General features: G+C 41.9%; 1 protein-coding gene across 1 annotated transcript in view; it reads left to right on the forward strand.

Moving 5' to 3' along the window:
- Window positions 1-1,560: 1,560 nt before the first annotated feature.
- The window catches only part of frmd5a (FERM domain containing 5a), a gene marked incomplete at both ends in the record, with an annotated part of 55,194 nt that continues 37,478 nt past the window's right edge, over window positions 1,561-19,276 (forward strand). Inside the window, one exon of the mRNA XM_080027649.1 lies at window positions 1,561-1,662. Within this exon, the coding sequence (XP_079883775.1) occupies window positions 1,561-1,662 (102 nt within the window). The remainder of the gene's footprint in view (window positions 1,663-19,276) is intronic.

Consider the following 19,276-nt stretch of genomic DNA (forward strand, 5'->3'; position numbering starts at 1 on the left):
ACCCCATTGAACACTTGTGGGATCAGCATGGACGTGCTGCAGTTTGTGCCAGAGCGACCAACACAACCACATCGGCAAACTTGTGACAAATGCTGGTTGAAGAATGTGATGTGAATGGTTCTTCCACATGCTACTGAGGCCCCTTTTTGTAAAATTAATAAATAGTTAAATTGCCAAAATGTCTTTTCTTCAGACTTCAATCATCCAATCTAATAATCGACACCAAACAAGTTTTTCATGGGGGCAACACATAGGCCTACTCAAGTCTGCTACTCATCCCACAAATGCATTCAATTACAAACGTGGCACCATTTAAAAGGGAAATATAGGCTACGTGCTTTTCAACGGTTTAAGATTATAGCCAATAAGCATTGTTACAACGACGAAATACTCGGAGAAACACATTTCCTTACTTTTTGTGCTATGTTTAGTTACCGCGTTAGCCCTACGTGTCTCAACTTCCTTCTGGCTTCGTTTGGTCACGTAAAACAAAGTTCTTGATAAGTGGAAATGTAGGCTATAGCCTATATTTGTAGAGACCACAGAGGCCTCTCACATCAAACTGGTGGGGCTAAATTATTTTCATAAACTGGGGCAGTGATATGCCTAGCTGGTAGGCCTATGCGAGCACCAACGACGACTAGCCTGCAGGTGGCAGTCGAATACATTTATTTTTCACCCACTACGACCAGAAACAGTTTGGCTACGCCATTCACCTCCTTTCAAGATGCCTTAAGTTTGACGAAACCTATTTACTTTTCAACGAATCCATTTGAGTGCCGTGACACCCTTTTGCAAAGGAATTCCCATGGAAGTAGGCTACATTGAGTAGGTCTAGGCCTACAGATATCCACTCATGCTATTTCTTGTGGAGCTCCTCACAGGTAGGCCATACACCAGGCTCATTTGTTATTTTATTGGATCATTTGTATTAATTCACAACCCTAGCCTAATCAGTTTTTCCTCTCAAGCATTCTGTATTTTCTGCATTGGAAGCATTTTATCATCACAGCTGCACTGCAGTTATCGCCTAGATTCGAAATATAAATAATGCACGAACCTTTTTTTCAATTGAAGCCTAACTCTATGGAGGCTATTTAACAAACAGAAGCCACGTTTGAATATTGTATGGTTCTGTGTAACTGTCTGGACAAATTGCAGCTTAAGAAAAAAACAACATTGTATGTTAAAGCGCAAATAAAATGTCACACGCTCTGGTTGGTTCATTTTGACGTCAATTTGCATTTGGACCCGCCCACTCGCTCAAGTGGCAGCGGTGGATGGTGAAAGATAATCCTCGGCTCCGCCGCAGACACACACACGGCTGAGCTGCCTCTGGATCTGGATGCGGGCATCCTTGGATTCTGCTCTGAGCACGGGCCCACTGCACGAGAAACTTAACGGGACAACGATGGTGCACGCCTCGGCGGCTCAATCCGTGGCTGCTGATCGTTTAGGTGGCCAGGGATTGTGGTCAATGTGACATTCAGTTGCACACTGCTGGCGTTTTGAGTTTATTGTTCTGGTCCTGTAGGCGCAGAGCAGCGATTCTCTGAGAAGATGTTGAGCCGATTCATGAGTGGCAGCATCAGGAATCTCGAGCGGGAATACAGCTGCACCGTCAGACTGCTGGACGATACGGAATATACGTGCACCATTCAGGTTAGTCACCTGTCGACCGCAGGTATTTTTTCCCTTTTTTTTCTCCCACACTCCGCAGAGAAGCACTGGATAGCGCTGCAATTATTGTGTCTGCCCTGGCAGACAGAGAGGTGAGTGTTGGAGCAGAGGGACAGCAAGTGCCTGCATGTCCCACTGCTGGTGTCCACCAAGAGACATTACTGACTCTGAATAGAATCATATAACCCAGTTGTTTGGTTTATATCAAATAAAAGAGTGTGTTTCAATGGAATTGGTTTCTCTCATATGACCTTGCTACTACATGAATACAGTGAATTTGGTGGCAGGCTGTGAGACGTGTCAGCGAGCTCTGCAGGACAGATATGGCATTTCCCTCAAGCAGGGGTTGATGGGGATGTCAAAGGCACATTCACACACTCAATTACTCCTTTACAGTGAATGCCTGGAAGGCGATTTGGGCAGAAAGATTCTTCTGATGGGCTTCTGAGCTTGTAGAATAGTTGCTAACTGCATTATTGCTCGATCATTCAGTTGTTGCCAATGCAGTTTCCCATGAACCTGAACCTCTGACATCAATAATAAACACAGGGGTATCCCATTGCTGCACAACCTACTAAGTTACACAATGCTATGGTGTTAGCTTTGTGCAACGTGATGTTGACACTATCATTTAGTGACAAGACAAGAGCATCCCTTTGTGCATGCATGACCCCCCCCCCCCCCCCTCAACCCACATATAAATGTTCATTTACCACAGTGGGAAACCTAAATATTTGAATCGTCAGCTGGGACATGTCGCAGAACTAGGCTTTGATATTAAAAATATCTACCTTTTATCTCTCCACTGCAAGCGTCGCTTTGATGATTGTACAGTTAAATGTTCGCTCTGATTTCCTAAAAAAAATAGATGAAAGGACATGCCACATCAATTACAGGACGAGGGTTGTTCCCTTTGTGGATGCTGTGCAGTTGAAGAAAAAGGGGTGTGAGGAATTCCCTGACTAGTCAGCAACATGTAGTAGACACATTAAAGGCTGCATCAGGACATGGCTACCAAGGAGACGTTTAACCTGCAATGTGAAAAACAATGAAACATTAATATGACATGCATGATTCTGGTCCCTTTCATATGTGTTATCATCAGCGCAGCGGACTGCACTGATGCAATCGCTTCTCTTTTTCCCACGACCAAGCGTGAAGCAGATCCTGCTATTACTGTGGGGCCGTGACTGTGTGCCCAGGTTGTAAACAGACCTGCATATGTGTTTTGGAGAGCCGAGAGCCAGAGATGGAGCTGGGCCAGATGGACTGTGAAGCCAGCAGGTGTGCTGTTTGCAGCAGAGTCGTGTGGTTTGGGTGGCTGACGTCAGCAGGCTGGAAGGAGGGGGGGCCGGGGGGGGGGAGTGGAGCTGCAGGCTCTGCTGTGACTGTCTAGCATCCTGAATATCTCTCTGTCTAACCTGGCCCTGGCTGGGAGGGAGCAGGCAAATCCACCTGACCGGCAGCCATTCTTGCTAAAGTGTGTTCCTCATTTAGTTTTAACTTTGCCTCTCCATCCTATCCAAGGTTTTGGCCTGGCACCTAGACTAGGGAATGCAAAGTAAGAGGCATAACTAGGTCATTTATTCCCAGTCTCTCATGATCTCTCTCTATGTGCCCCTCTCTCTCTCTCTCTCTCTCTCTCTCTCTCTGCATTGAGATGTTATTCCCACAATACCTGTTTCCATTACACTCTGATCCTTTCCCTTAAACCGTTTAAATGGCTCCAAATTCAGATTTGCCCCTGACTTACACTGTTCTCCCTCCTTCACCGACATTGTAACCACCTTCTCCAATGACAGGGACATCTCTGTGGAATTTGTGCTGATAAAGAAGCACAAAATATGCATGAACCCCCAGCTGAGCGTTAAGGGCTTTTAGAAGAAGGGCAGAAAATGTGTCTGTCCCTTTTAAAGCATCAGCAGCTGCAGTGCATGAACATAAGTTTTGCTGTAATGAATTATGGAGCTTTGCACAATGTTTGGGGGAGAAAAAAGTGAGCACTCATCGTCACACAGCCCTGTAGATTTAGCTCTCATCTAGTTGCAGGTTGATGGAAGTGCCTGAAATCCTCAGTTGCCCTCAGGCCTCTTCTGCTCTCTGATTTTAATGCAATGTTGCAGCACTGAGTCAGTCTGGGACTTCAGCTGTGCTGTGCCTCACATGTTTTGTCATATACAGTTTTGTGTCCGAATAACAGATAAACCACAAGTAAAGAAAATTCCTGTAGTAGAGCAAATAAATGACAAAATGGTTTCAGCAACCTGACACAGCATACACTCTCATTTGTATGTGGGTCTGCTCCTGAAGCAGACATTAATCTAATTTAGTTCTGTCATGCATTATTGATTAATTTAAGGCATCTAAATACAGGTTGCTTATCCCAAGTTTGCCTTGAGAGTTCTGTATCCCAGCTTGAGCATAATGAAGCTAAATATGACTCTAGAACAGGCTGCTAGTCGCAGACATTAATTCTGGATCTCCATTTTAAAAGTGTTTGCGCATGTCCTGTTGTCAGTAGGGATGGGTCCGATCCAATATCAGTATCAGGTCCAATATGGCTGCAATCTACGTAGCGGATATCGGACTGACAACTCTGATTTAGAAATCTAAATTATTTTAACTATGAAAGAAATTTAAATTAAAAAGACCACAACTATGTGATATAGCACACATTAATATCAGAATTAGCAATTAAAAAGTTGAGTTCTGATGTTCTGCATTCAAACAGTTCATAGCTTTTTAAGATAAGCCTATTTGCGTTTGTGTATATTTGTCGCTCTTTTAAATTAGAATTGCTGTGTTGCTTAAAGGCCTACTTCACCGGTTTGAATATGAAGGTGTATTGAATTCTGAGATCCTATGTAGTATAAATGTGCAAAAAAAATTGAAATTGGTTCATCCTAGCCTGAGAAAAGGCAGAAAGAGTGTTTTTTTTAACCCTATATTAATCTTACTGTGACATCACAGTAAGATAAATATAGGGTTAAAAAAAACCTTACTTTGTAAATATTACTGTGATTTCTCCTACTGTGACATCACAGTAATATTTACAAAGTAATTTTTTTTTAACCCTATATTTATCTTACTGTGATGTCACAGTAAGATTAATATAGGGTTAAAAAAAAAACTCTTTCTGCCTTTTCTCAGGCTAGGATGAACCAATTTAAAAAAAATTTGCACATTTATACTACATAGGATCTCAGAATTCAATACACCTTCATATTCAAACCGGTGAAGTAGGCCTTTAAGCATTCCTAAGCTTACACATAACATCACCACCAGCAAAGACATGTATAATAATTATCGGACAGTATCGGTATCGGATCAGATCCACAAATAGTGGATCGGTGCATCCCTTGTTGTAAACAGTCGAAAGTGTATTGTGAAATTTGTGCGGGGAGAGTAGGGAGAAGGAGGGTGAGAAAGACCGTCTCAGTAGGGTTAGGGGGAACTATTGTTTAACCCTAAAAGGATTGCTCTGCTTTTTAAGCAGCTTTATATTTTTTATAGAAAGAGTAGGGTGTGTCTGACCCCCCCCCCTTCACCCAAGTCCTGTTGTTTCTGAAATTTGCATTTTCACATGATTTGCCGGTTATTATTTCTTCAGATGCTTGTGATGAAAAAGTGTGATGTTGAACACGTAGATCATGCACTGTCTTCCTCACTAGTGTAAATCTATTGCGTATTCCATTATCCTCCTGCTGGTCATTATAGACAGCCTATAGGCTCTTTAAACGGCATGTTGCTAGCTATGATGGGCCCCCTTTGTTTCCATACCAGTTTACAGATTATTGACACCAGATTTCTTCCAACGCGTTCAGGTAGTGTATCGTGAAGAGATATTTACCGATTTTGACAAAAAGTGATTTTGACAACAAGCCTTCTACATAATCTGCTGACTCCACCTTTAATGTTGCATACATTTTCATGATTTCTACTGACATAGTGGTGGGGAGACTGCCGGGGGATGGGAGCCAGTGTGTGTGTGTGTGTGTGTGTGAATTGAGGGTTTCTTTATTTTGAAGCATGGTGCCAGGGTCTCAGTTGTTGCTACGGTGACTCCAAAGACACACTGGATTCCCCCTCCAAAAGCCCTGACAAAGACTTGGCTGTGAGTGCTCACAGGAAGGTAATTTATTCCACAAATGCCATTGGACGGCCACTGGTGGTGAGATGACAGATACCCAATACCCGCACCAAGCAGGTTGATCTTGGGAACGTCCCACTGTTCCCCTGACACACATTCAGCCTTGCACCTCCTGTGATGTCATTATGGTCATAGGTATTTTGTATTTGCTGTTAAAGCTCACAAATGAAAGTTAGATGTGTTGGAGAAGTTAGCAAGTGCATTGAGGCTGGGTTAGGTTTAAAAATGTGATACTAGTCCAGTTACAAAATACCCTTTTCTAATAGGGAAACATCTTGACACCTCACAGAAGAGCACTGGTGTAAATAATAAAATGAATGTTGGCTGATTTCCATTACCATCCTACTATTGTGCATGCTGGCTCAATGTCACGCTGCCAAAGCTCACTGAGACACTTGAATAGAACAGAGCCATCTTTAGTGTTATAGGTAACAACTGTACTTTTCCCTACTATGACATGTCTAAATGTCTGCTGTTAAATCGACTCAAGCCTAAACCAAAGTTTTTATGTTTGAATAAACTTAACTTAAAATTCTGATTTTAAGAACGAACTATGTGTTCAAAGAATAAGCAAATTAGACATATGACTAGATTTCATCTGCAGATTTAGGTACTTTTGTAAAGTATGTACTTTCCCCAGGTTTAAGTACCCAGCGCCAGCATTACGGACAATTGATTTTCTCTGTTTTTGTTATCTTGCTCGCGTTTCATCAGACTGCAATGTCTTCGATTATATTTATAAGAAAAGAGAAAAGTCTTTTTGATAAAATAATCATGACTCAAGGTCTTTATCAGCGAATAAATCCAGATGGTGACTGCTGGTTTATGCTGACTTTACACTGTCGGGACCTTCAGAAATGTCCTGCGCCAAGCCTACCAGTCATACAATATGCCATTATAAGATTGGATACCTTTATGTGTGTGCAGGTCACGTGTGTGTGTGGTCAGAGCTCATGGCGGCTGACACACTGTTGCTACGCCTCATATGAATGATTAAAATGTGTGCTAGCTCTGAATGTTTCATGAGGAGTATCCTCGGGAGGACGTCACTTGTATTTACCAGCGTTGCTGCGTACCAGCATCACGATTGGCTAAACCTGTGGCCATCGCCGGTCGCGATATAAGGATTACATCACTGTGGCGTCTATCTGCACAACAGACCAGTGCAGGACAGCCCACAGCTTGCAGCCTTCTCCAAACTCTTTCATTGGGATTTGGTGTGCGGGAGCAGCAGCCATTTGTCACGTCTCAATGCGAGGGCTGCTGCTCTGTTTATGCCTTTGGTCCACAGTCTTCACCCTTATTTTTCATTGCCATCTCAATCAGGCAGGTTATATTGAGGGAAATTAAACTTTGCATGACCTGCATTGACTTACTTGGATTCTTGAAAGAGCTAAGCTGAAGATGAGATGCCACATTACTCTTTTGTTATGCACTCATCATCAGGCAACATGAGCTCATACAAACATCAACACTTTTCTGGCCCAGAAATGTCTTTGCATCTCTCTCTCTGGATTTGTTGTACTGTCGTATTAGGATGTCAAGGCCACAACATGCGGCTTGTTTGGGCTTGTCTCACCAAATGGCCCTCTCTTATTCCCCAGTGTCTCTTTGTGTGTGTGTGTGTGTGTGTGTGTGTGTGTGTGTGTGTGTGTGTGTGTGTGTGTGTGTGTGTGTGTGTGTGTGTGTGTGTGTGTGTGTGTGTGTGTGTGTGTGTGTGTGTGTGTGTGTGTGTGTGAGTGTGAGTGAGAGAGAAAGGGTGTGTGTGTGTGTGTGTGTGTGTGTGTGCATGTGCATGTGTGTGAGTGTGCATGGGTGGAATGGAGAGCAGGCAGGCGGCCTGTCAGTGTGTCGGTAGCAGTCTGCTGAGCCCTCTATTGTGCTGTCTGGGATGTATTATGTGACAAAGAGAAACAGAGAGGGGGCTGAGGTTATGCTCCACCTGGAAGCATGAATATTAAACCTCCAGCAATATATATATGACTGTGGTGACTGCTCTGCTATGGAGAACGCTAGTGGAAAGAGCAGAACAGTATCAATGATTCTGTTTCCCTAACAGGCCAAGGTTCACTGCAAAAGGAGACGGACTACAGCCATAGTAATGCAAACATTTTGCAGATATTTATATACTTCAGTGGCCTCATAAATGAGTTAACAGGGCGCAGTGCAACTCTTGGTGGGGATTGTGAAAGGGAAAACCAGTGTGGAGCTACACTTTGACCAGTTACAGATATTAAAGGATGTTTGTATCCTGCGGTTATGATTCACAGGGAGTTAATCAGATAAGGGCCTTTCTTCGAAGGCTGATCTTGAAAGTTTGTAAGCACAATTGGTATCAAACTTCATTTTAATTGCATTGTTATGGGGCTCAGCATTTACTGGAGGACACCTAACAGCCTTGGTTAATATTAAGTTATGTGTTTATAATGAGTTTTTGTTCAGAGCAAGTTTTGTTGTGTAACTCCCCTGATGGACAGAGCATGCTCTATCACAGCTTTTTCAGGCAGCTTCTAATGAAGGGCAAAAGCATTTGTGTTTTAATCATTTGGTATTTAATTATAACTGTACCACATTGTTGTCCCATTTATTCTAACGTGTCTTAACAAATCCACATTTAGAAGAATGAGAAGGAAATGATGTCTTTGTAACGTCGCTTTTAGTCTTTGGATTTCACACAACACCGAATATGTATATGAACGTTGTGATTGTAAAGTTGAAATTATTTTTGATTATTTAATGTTTATTAAAATGCGATTGTTGGCTTTAACAGACAACTGTCACTGAACTGCTTTCAATGGTGAGACTTTTGGTCGCCTGCTGCTCATAGCTCTGGTCCTGTTTGTCTTTGGGCCTCTCTGGGATCTCTGCTGTATAAGAGAATCTGTCCTTTGTCTGGCTCTGTACTCCAAGTCCCTGTGCCTGTGTAGACTAGTGATGAAGCACACGGATAGGCTCGTACGACTATGCTCAGTGAAAAGCAGCAGAACTGCACTTCCTGTTCACTAAATTTAGAAATCTACTGTATATTTTTGGTGCATTTGGGTTCTTATTTTCTTATCAGCTACAGTATGTGGCATGTTGCGTGTTCATAAGATGTTCAACAGAGCATGCATATGTCTCGTCCCCATCAGTCCAACAATGTTGTTACTAGTGAATATTCTATGGGCACAATTTCCAGTACAAAAGTTGCTTTGTGGTGAAGATTAAAAATAACGTGAGTGCCACCTTCACTCAATCACTCCAGCCAGGTGCTTGCTGATATCAGGTGTAGTATACCAGCGGTGACACTTCTCCTGTTGGCCAAGCAGCCAACAGAGCAGTGATAGACCGATAGAGAGTGAGGTATAGTATAGTGATTCATTCAATCTTCAACATCCAGTTCAGACTATTATTGTGTCGCTTAAGTTTGATGTCCTGCGAGGGAGCATTTTTCAAGCGAAAGAGTGAGCCTTTTTAGATATTTGTCCTCCTGCTATTTCTCTCTTTCATACCACCCTCCTCTGCTCCGCGGGTCACCTCTTTCTCTCTGTCTGTGTCACCAGGCTGCACACAGCCTCACTGTAGGGATTTTGAGCTAATGATTGCTGCTCCCTCCTCCTCCTTCTGCTGGCTCCCTGTTCCCTCCATCCATGCCTCATTGTCTTGTGTCCTATTCATCTCTTCAGCACATGTCTTACTCTGTTTGCTGGTGGATGCTGTTCAAGTAACAGAAAAAATCATTTAGGTCGGGATGTCCAAATGTTTTTAAGGGCATAGTGACATAGAACATGTTTAGCTATGCTGATGCCCATCAAATACAGAAAAAAAAGTAACATACAATAAATAAACATGACCTACTTGGAATCGATTTTCTCTGACTGGGAATTTTCTAGATACCTTGTATAGTATTTTTGCTGTGATGCATTGGGGATTGTGTTGCTGTTATCCATGATCAGGCCAGGGCCGTTTCCAAGGTTGACTGTAAAGTAGCCTCTTGCATTAAGTGTTCATGTAGCCTAATCTGGATTTTTGTGTTCAGTCGATTTTCATAAAGCAGCTCAATTCCTGTTTCCTGACCCTCTGGAATTTAGCTTCAGACGATTGACATATTACTTAAGGTGCACTAATTCTACTGGAATGATGACTTTGTATTAGCAGGATGATATCACACATGATGACATTTGTAACCGATTAATATAAACAGGGCTTCACTAATGTATTTGTATAGCCTCAGAATACACTGTACATTGTTTTAAAAAGCAAGTTATTCCACCAGACAGGGTCATGTATAAAAAAGTAAATAATAACAAAAGCATAATGCCATCAAAAGCCCTTCATTGCAGTGCAGAGTGGTTATCCAAGCTGCAGCTTAGAATAAAAAGACTGAGGTGGGAACCTGGGAAATTGAAAAGTCTAAACTTGGGATGCACCAAACCAGAAACTCAAAAGTGAATACCAACCCCATTTAGTGCTCACTTTTTCTCAAATGTATGTATACCTCTATGCTTGCCTGGAACTGCTGCATACTCCCACAGAATGAATATAACTGAGGGTGGAAATTTTTTAATAATGACATTCACAAAGTATTTAATGTGAATCATGCCATGGCGGGTCTACTTAACCGGGTCAATAACTGTGCTAATATGATCCAGTGTCTCAGATCGGTGCAACATGGTCCAACAAATCCTGTTGTCTGTGTCATCCCAACGCTGGCATAAGACTTCAAAATGTATATCTAATGTGTTTTGTTGGCACACGTTGAGCTCTTTAGTGCAAATTATCATTTAGTTAAAACACCGGTGCATGCCTAAAACAACAACAATAATAATACCCTTGACTGTATTTATAGTCTTTTGATTATGTGAGGATAATTGAGGCACTTTATTCCCCTTTTCATACGTTCTCCTTAATATTCATGAGGATAAAGTACAAGTAATCTCATGTGAAGCAACTGGCAGCTGGCACAACCTTTTTACAGGTTGCTGCTGTTTACCAGGAGCATGGGGGCTGACGTTGAACATCACAGTAAAAGTGGCCACTAAGGGAAAGCAATCCACACTCTCACAAATGACTGTCTGGCCAGCGAGAGTCTGTCATCTTGGTGCAGATGTAGCTCGAAGCCTGTGAAGAGGTCTACTTGAGTTGCTGCACTGCGAGCACAAGGCCTTTTCGTCCTCTGCGGATCTCACACTCCTGCTCTCCTTCACTTTCTTTCATCTCTCTTGTTCAAAAGAGTGATGATACACAGTGTCTCTCAGGTGTGCCACGGGCGCGCGGCTGAACAAATCCGCTTATGAAAACGAAGAAGGCAGAGAGCGGAGGAGCTTGGTTTGAGCTGTGTGTATTGGTGCAACAAGACGTTGATTCGAGGCCGGCTGCTTGTTTATGTTATTAAGACTTGAAAAATCACCCTTTTGAATGTTTGATTTATTCAGTCTAATTTGGCAAATTAGAGAGTAGTGTTTTCCACTTGATAAATAAATGACAGACTGATTTGCTTTATGAAAGTCCTTATTTTTGTGTGTGTCCGCAATGCATAAATATTTAGCATTCCTTATCATCCATCAGTTATTCCATCTTTCAATCAAATAAAGGCCTGGGCGGCTGCCGTTATTCCACGTGTGGGCCTGCAAATTACACTAACTGCTATTCATGCATGGCAGTCCGTCTCCTTTTCCTTTGTGTGTGTGTGTCAGCTCAGCAGTCAGAAGAGATGAGTGTCTCTGGAGAGGAGATAGAAGAACACACACGGGAGACAAAGACGCTGCCCACTGGTAATACACGACAACCCACAGATACAAAGACAGCTGTCCACCGCAGGTTTTGGGTTAATTCAGAAAATGTGTTTTGATGGCAAAGCAACAGCAAGAATCACATCAATTGCACAAATTCGCTCAAAACAAGATTTGCAAATGATCAAATAAAAAAAATTGCTTTTCTATGCCTTATATGATTGATCCAGCATTTGTAATTCCTCACCTTGGGCTTTGGGGACTTGTAATAGAAAGCCACTATTTTCTGTAATTTTCTAAACAAAACAATTGATAAACAATGGAAATGAGTTACTTATTCAGTTGTTTGCATCCCTAGCATTTATTTGATTTCACACTGGGCTGGCTTGGTAAGATATTGTTATCTCACCCATTCAAGCATCACAAAACCAAATCAAAGGTAATTTAGAAACATGTCAACCTCATGGTGCTAGACGAAAAAATAAGGGCACTGAAGTCAGTAGGTTTCATCCTATGGGGACCATGAATTCAATGTCTTCTGGGTAATTTCTTCAGTCTCCAATCAGCTGAATTACCTGGAAACCAGCCAGGCCAGTCTCAATAACCAGGACTACAGCTGTCTGTCACAACACACTACAACTCCCAGGTGTGCTGCTGCTTTAGCCATAGCCGCTGCTGGAAATATGTTGAGGACAAAACATTCTCATTATTCCTGGATCATTAGGCTGTGTGTCTGGACATGTTAGACAACAAGCCAAGATGGAGGCTGGTTATTTAGGTCTCCCCTCCTGTCCCTGTGTTAGTAGTGATTTTCAGGTGTAAAAGTTGTGCATATGATTGTCACTATGAATGTCTCTTTGGGACTGTTTGTGTCACGACTGTCTGAATAGAGCATCTGATATCTTCTGAGCCATCATATGCACTCCCCTGCTCTCTGTTTTGTAAAACCATGAGATGAGAGTAGCTGCTATTGTGCCCTGTCTTGTATGTTGTCTATTTCAAGCCAAATATCAAAACGAGAGCCCTCAGTGATTATAGTCTGATGCCAGCATTTTCTGTAAGATTCATCTTTGGACTGATCAACCACCACCAGGTCAACATTGCTGTCCCTACAGCAGGGCTGTACGCTTATTTTTTTAGGTGGTAGCACTGGTGCTAGCAAGCAAAAACATTCAGTAGCACAAAAATAAATTTGGTAGCACACAAAGTAGGCTATGATTGAAAACTTGCATAACCTTAACCCTTGCATTTTGCTCTAATTACCTTTGAGCATGTCATCCTGGTCTCATTTGAGATTCACAATTAATATGATATCCTAGTGTGTGCAGTAATAATTGTAGAAAAATGAATAGGGGTGCACTGATTGCAATTTAGAAAAAATAATCTAACCTGCCAATTGCAATTTTTTGCTGATTCAGAATTATTATTATAATGTCCTTCTGTTAATTAAAACCAAACTTTAAAACATTAAACATAGCCTATTAAATAAATAAGTATACATATTGGTACAATTTAGGATACATTAAATAGGTTGTTGTGAATGTGTTGGGAGTAGCTTTTCAGTGGCTTATTTAAAACTTTGTTTAAATAGACTAGGCTACTGTTGACTGCTCTCTGCAGCTGAAGGAGTTGCCTTTCAAACTAGAAAAAAGCGCTAACTTCCTGTTCTTACCGGCTTCAAAATAAAAGTCAACTCACGTTTGGCTAGTAACAAGCTTTTAATGTGACGGCGCGCAGGAAATGTTCTGTTTGTACACGCGCTAACTTAACTGCGGTAATGTGCCGTCTCCTTCCGGTAATTGCCGTTGAAGCCGTGAAGTTGTTATACCTAGAATCGCGCACAGGTCCCGAGCACACATCTTTCACCAGCCAAAGTGGAGGGTGGACTCAATAACTTACTTGCCTAAGACTCATTTACCCGCAGTGTTAATGTAGAGCCCTCTAAGCAGTGTTGTGCATCTCTCCTCTGTGTTTCAAAGACAGCCTCTCCTCATTATCAACCTGTCGCACGAATGCGAATGGATTCGTATTCATCATCGCACGTGATCAATTTCAGTAGCAAATGCGATCAAAACTGTCGCACTGTACAGCCCTGCCCTACAGCCATGCTGCTAACATAACACCACCATCCATTTCTGTTGCTTGCAAATACTCTGTTTATTGTGCTTTCTAATATATGAACTCATTCTTTTGAAAACAAATTAGGGAGACTTATTAAGTGCAAATGTGTTTATAAACTCTGAGATTATGCTTTAAAAAAACATTTCTGCATTTGTGGCTGCGAAATGACCCTTCAAGCAGTAGTATGTTATGAAATAATGTGTAGACAGTTTTTATTTTATGTTGCTCATGATGTGTTGTGTGCATATGCCACCTACAGAGTTTGTACAAAGAAAAGACCTAAGGAAATCATTTTGTGGCTTGGGTCTGCAGCCTGTGTCTTTGTTTTGGCTGATTACACAGACAGAGGTGTGCCATATGGCAGCAGAATGGGCGTCTGGAGGGGATTGTTTCGACAGCGGTGCTTCCCTCAAAATAAACGGTGTTCATGGAGCTCCCCACTGTCCCAAGGGTTGAGAGACAGGTGCCGCTGAAGGGAATAAAAGGCTGTTTGCATAGCTCCCCAGCACGTCACTCTCTCCAAATTCATTTGTAAGGGAGGAGTGATTATTTGCCCCAGGCCTCTTTGGCTGCGTATACAGTGCAAGACAGGAATAGCTGACACAGTTTTATATAATACAAAATGGTTAGCAGCAGATAGTAAATAAAAAATCCCCCACAAAGTTTCCCCGTAGGTTCTGTTTACATTTTGCTAGCATACCTGAAGTCTCTCAGATGTTGTTCTCTTACATAGGGAGAATTCTTTCATTGTTTGCAGCAGCCTGCCTGATAAACCAAAGGTGGTTCAATTATTAAAAGGCAAAACAGTAAATCTAACTTCAAAAATAGAGCTTTTAAATGTATTGTATGCAGTACAATCCATGTTTCAAAGGAGCTATCCTAATTGAAATTCAATTAAGCATGGATCGGTCCAATCAATACAGAGTTCCATTACGTATCCTGTGAGCTGCGGGGACACTGATGATGCTGAGGTCCAGTTTGGGGTACGCTAAGCTATTTTTCGCCTTCCTCTGCGCAGGTACAGAGGATCCATTTACAGAGGAGTTAGCCTAGCCACCTCCACCCACATGCTGCCTCAAGCACAATGCAGAGCTAATGAATCACCAACACATTCTGGGACTATCGTTAACTGCTACGCCGTTGCCCTACTACGTACAAACACTCTGGAAGGATACTGTGATATATTTAGGATTTATTGTGTAGCTTTTACAGTTTTATTGCCTTTTAAAGCCATAGGAGTTTACCCACATTGCATGATATGTAGCCTATGTCCTATGGTCAGCACAGAGACAAGTCCCTTTACCCCTGAATGAATGGCTGGGTTTAGCTGCAACGTCTTCATTGACCACTGCTCTCATTTCCCGGCTCCTCTGGTGCTCTGATAGAAACTCCTCCAATACAGTATTAACCCGGCCGCCTTCATAATTAATGAGGATTGCAAACAGTAGAGTGGCAGCAGGGGGTTATGGAACGCCCCCAGGAGTGCCCTTCAGGACATCCCATTACCCCTCTCTGATGGGAGCAAACTCTGAATTTACTGCTGGCTTGGTAATGATGTATAGTGTGATGGCAGTCATGGCTGAGGAGTGCTGTTTGTCCGTAGGAGGTACAATCAAGATGAGATTATTTTTCATTACAACTACAAATTAAATTTAACTGATGTCAGTGTAAATATGTCTTTTTTAGTAGAATGCTAACTTGTATTTACTGCATCGGCTCTCAATCTCTAGTTATCTTGGAGAATCTGTACACAGAAAGCTTATTGTTTAATAGTCACCACTTCAGCTACCAGGGAAGTAAGATGATGTGGTACATCCAATGTCATAATTTCCTCAGCCATATTGTTTCTTACAGTGGCAAGCAGCTAAATAATAGATAAATTAATAAACTGTATAAAAACCATGACTTTTTTACGGTGGGCCGGAAATGTTGATATTAAGATTCTTCCGTACTTTACTACCAAATTGACAGTGCACTCCCTCTTACATGGATGAAATTAAAGGTAGACCAACTGTTCTTTGGCCAAAGCCAAACTTGGTTATAGCTAATTTCGCTACTGATTTATAAACTTGCGTCTTTTTGAACTGTGAAGCAGGGATAATATGACTGTTTGAGACTTTGCCAAGGCTTTGCTCTTCCTGTGAATCGGAATTAATTACTGCCCAGCTGTGTGCACAGTGACAGTTGGCAGAAATCTGTAGTCAATAGTTCACTGCCCACTTCATTCACTGCAAACATCCCCTTGATTTGATTTATCCCTCCTGTGACTCCTGTGTATGAATCCAGGTATACAGGACAAGGGATGTGGAGGATCAGCAAAATGTTCTTTTGTGGCATGTTTGGCCTTTTATTCTTATGCACTTTTTTTTTTTCTTATGGATATTTTAACTTGCCAATCACAGGTAGCATACAGTATATCTTCACTAACTGGTATGACTTACTCTTACGTACATGGAAGAAAAATCTGACCATATATAGTTACAGCTGCACTTTTCCTTTTAGGAAAGTCTAAACGCTCTGTGAAAATACTGTGAAAAAGCTATATCAGTATGTTCAATTACACAGCTTTTGCTAGACAGCACAAATCCCTTCTATTTCCGTCTCTGTTAGTGGAAACCGATGCACATCTTTGTTAATTCCACAGGCTTTTGTACAATAGAAGTTCTTAGCTCTATGATGTACATTATGTTTACACCATGGATGTATTAAACATTAGATTGAGCGTCCAATCCGAGAAGTCAATCCATTTCGGTAAAAGCTGCTTAGCAAACCACATAGCCTTGAAGCTGAAAAGGTATCTATCGCATCCTACTGGCTTTGAGCATTAGCATCTCTCTCTCTGGCTTAGCCTTTGAGTGTGTGCGAGTACAAGTTATGAAATGGATAGGCATAGTAGAGAGACTGTCTGAAAACAAGGAAGTCATGTTAACTGCAATGTACAGTAAGGACTGTGTGCTGAACTGGCGCTGACCCAGGAGGTTTTACTGCAGAAGACAAATGTTTGCTTTTTGAACTATAAAAAATTAATGACTACAGAATAAACTAAAGACCTATTCCTTCCTACAGTCCTGGTTAATTTGTTATCAAAATACAGGAGAGTGTCCTCAGAATGCATGCATTTCCTCTTAACCACATGAGGTGTTCAACACAAGCGTGTTGCTTTGGCCCAAATCAAACGGGCACAGGGATTTTTGGCAGTAATATACATCCTGCACATTGCATTTGTCCCTCAGGATAGCGCTTGGCACATTGCACTGCTCCACTCTACATCATATATTGAGTTTAGCTTTCTTTTTCCTCATGACTGACTGACTGACAGTAATCCTTATTCATCTTTAAACAAATATATACTGTAGAAACTAACTTAACAAAAAACTTATTTTTGCAGCCAAAATACACACAAGGTTGATAAGTTGGTCAACAAGATTGCACCAACTCACCAGTACAACATGAAATGGCAATATTAGGTATGCGTAGTGCACCAACCCTCAGCTTCCATCGACTTCTCTCGTAGATGTTCAGAAGGTGAGCCATGAGTATAAAAATGTTTAGAGACCTGTATGCTTGGGGGAAGAGGACAGATGGGAGGAAACGAAAGGCCAATTCTGAAGTGCTTGGTAAATCTTGTCAGTGTTGCCATGCTGGGTGTGGGTGTTGAAGATCATTTGTCAAGGTTATTGCTTGATGAGTCACTGCGGGGAGGCAATGGGAGAAAGGGAGAGGGGGGCAGAGCAGACTGTCAGACCAACAATATAATATTATTTAAGTATGGTCACAAATCCTTCAGTATGTCATCACAGGAGCAAAGACACACATTCCTCATTCCTTTAAGAGTGTAAGGTCACAGAAAGAAAGCAGAAATGTGACTGACGGAGAAGTAAATATGAGAGATATTAGAAAAGCTAGTTTATGATTAACCGCTATCTCTCTTTATTATACACTGTCCTTGGAAGTACAAGACAAGGTTTTGATTGATTAACCCCATATTCATCTCACGCATAGGAAGTAGATGTATTGCTGTTCATGCAACAGCAGAGAGATTATGGTCAATTGCAGCCATGCAGGTCTAATCCAGGTTTTTTACTAGCTGCTCCGTGTCTCCATCCCCACTTCCTTCCGCACACAGATCGTTATGTGCAGATCACAACCCACTCTGAGGGTTTATTTCTCGGTGACCCTGTTCTGATATCCAGTAGTGGATTATTTTCTCTCAATCAAGATGTTTTATGTAACCACTCGCCTGAGAGGATTATAGAAAAATTCCGCTTTTAGAATTGAGTCCAATGAACCGAGAAGATGCAGCCCTACTTTCTCTCTCAAGATGTATATGTAAATATAATAATCCTTCTGGTGTGAAACACGGTCAGTTTAAGGTTTCAAAGGCATCATTAGACATGAGGCTAAACATATCTACTGAATATTTAAGAAAGACATATCATGAAGAAACGAGACACTCTCTGATATCTTGACCAAAAGGCTTTTAATTTACGGTTGTCATTGAAATTGATTGCATAGCAACTTCAACAGGCACTTGAGTTGTAATCTTCCTACACATTTATCTCTGGAGTGGCAGCCAAAGAAAAATGACATTCCCACGTCCTTGGGAGTTGTGGGATGCTGTAGCACCTCGTCACTATGGAAACTGCTCACTTGGTCACTGCTCCCCAGATGCTGTGTGACGTGAACCCCCAACTCTCTCTGCTCCGAGCTCTTTCTCACATCATGTTTTCCTCTCCTTCGCTTACCTCACGCGACACCTTTTGTGAAACCTTTATCATGACTGAGCCATATGTTATTATATACATTCATAAATGACTGAGTGTCCCTTGTTTACTCTAAGCCTTTCCCTTTTTCTTTTCTCACTCAAACTGTGAGTCATTACCATAGGTGACATGCAAACTGTGTACCAGACCTGATATCTCAGTGTTATTTTTGGTTTGGTTGTAGCTACACATCACAGTGAGCAAACCAGCCCATGCTGCAGATGAAAATGCACTTGTTCTGGTACAGTAATTGGTGCCTGAAGGGTGCAGCATTAGCACATCCTGCTAATCCAGCGGCGGTGCTCCACTGGGCTCATGGGCTAGGAGAGTAGGACTGCTTCCCAGTGGAGCAGATGGATGACGTGATCCGAGGGAGGCTGAAAGGGGCCCTGATCATTAAAACGGGCGATTACATGCTGGTAATGAGATCAGCAATTTGGGCTCAAGGCTGGTGGTTTGCGGTAGTAGATCCAGTTCTCTCTGGGCTTCTACAGCAGAGAGTTTAGAGGACTTTTGTCTCTGCAGGGTTTCTCTATTGAATACGACTCAAGGTTGCGATCCTCTCCAGAGAATATGTTGACCTCGGCTTATTGTGTTATGACATTGCCTTCAGGATAAAACTCTTGCCATCTTTGGAAGTAATACATCATTTGTTTTACATGACATTTTAATCCACAAAGGCATTTTTTCAGCCAAGGCATCTGACTTTTTCTTCCCGATACAATTACAGAGAACATCTTAGGGTTACGGTGTGTTGCTCAAGAACAGTACAACAATGGAACAGGTCCGAAGATCAAACCACCAAGCCTTAAGAAAAATGGCCAACCTGCTTCCTAGAGAATGTGGTCTTT

Source organism: Ammodytes marinus (assembly GCF_949987685.1).
Source record: "Ammodytes marinus genome assembly, chromosome: 5".
Classification (NCBI taxonomy): Eukaryota; Metazoa; Chordata; class Actinopteri; order Uranoscopiformes; family Ammodytidae; genus Ammodytes; species Ammodytes marinus.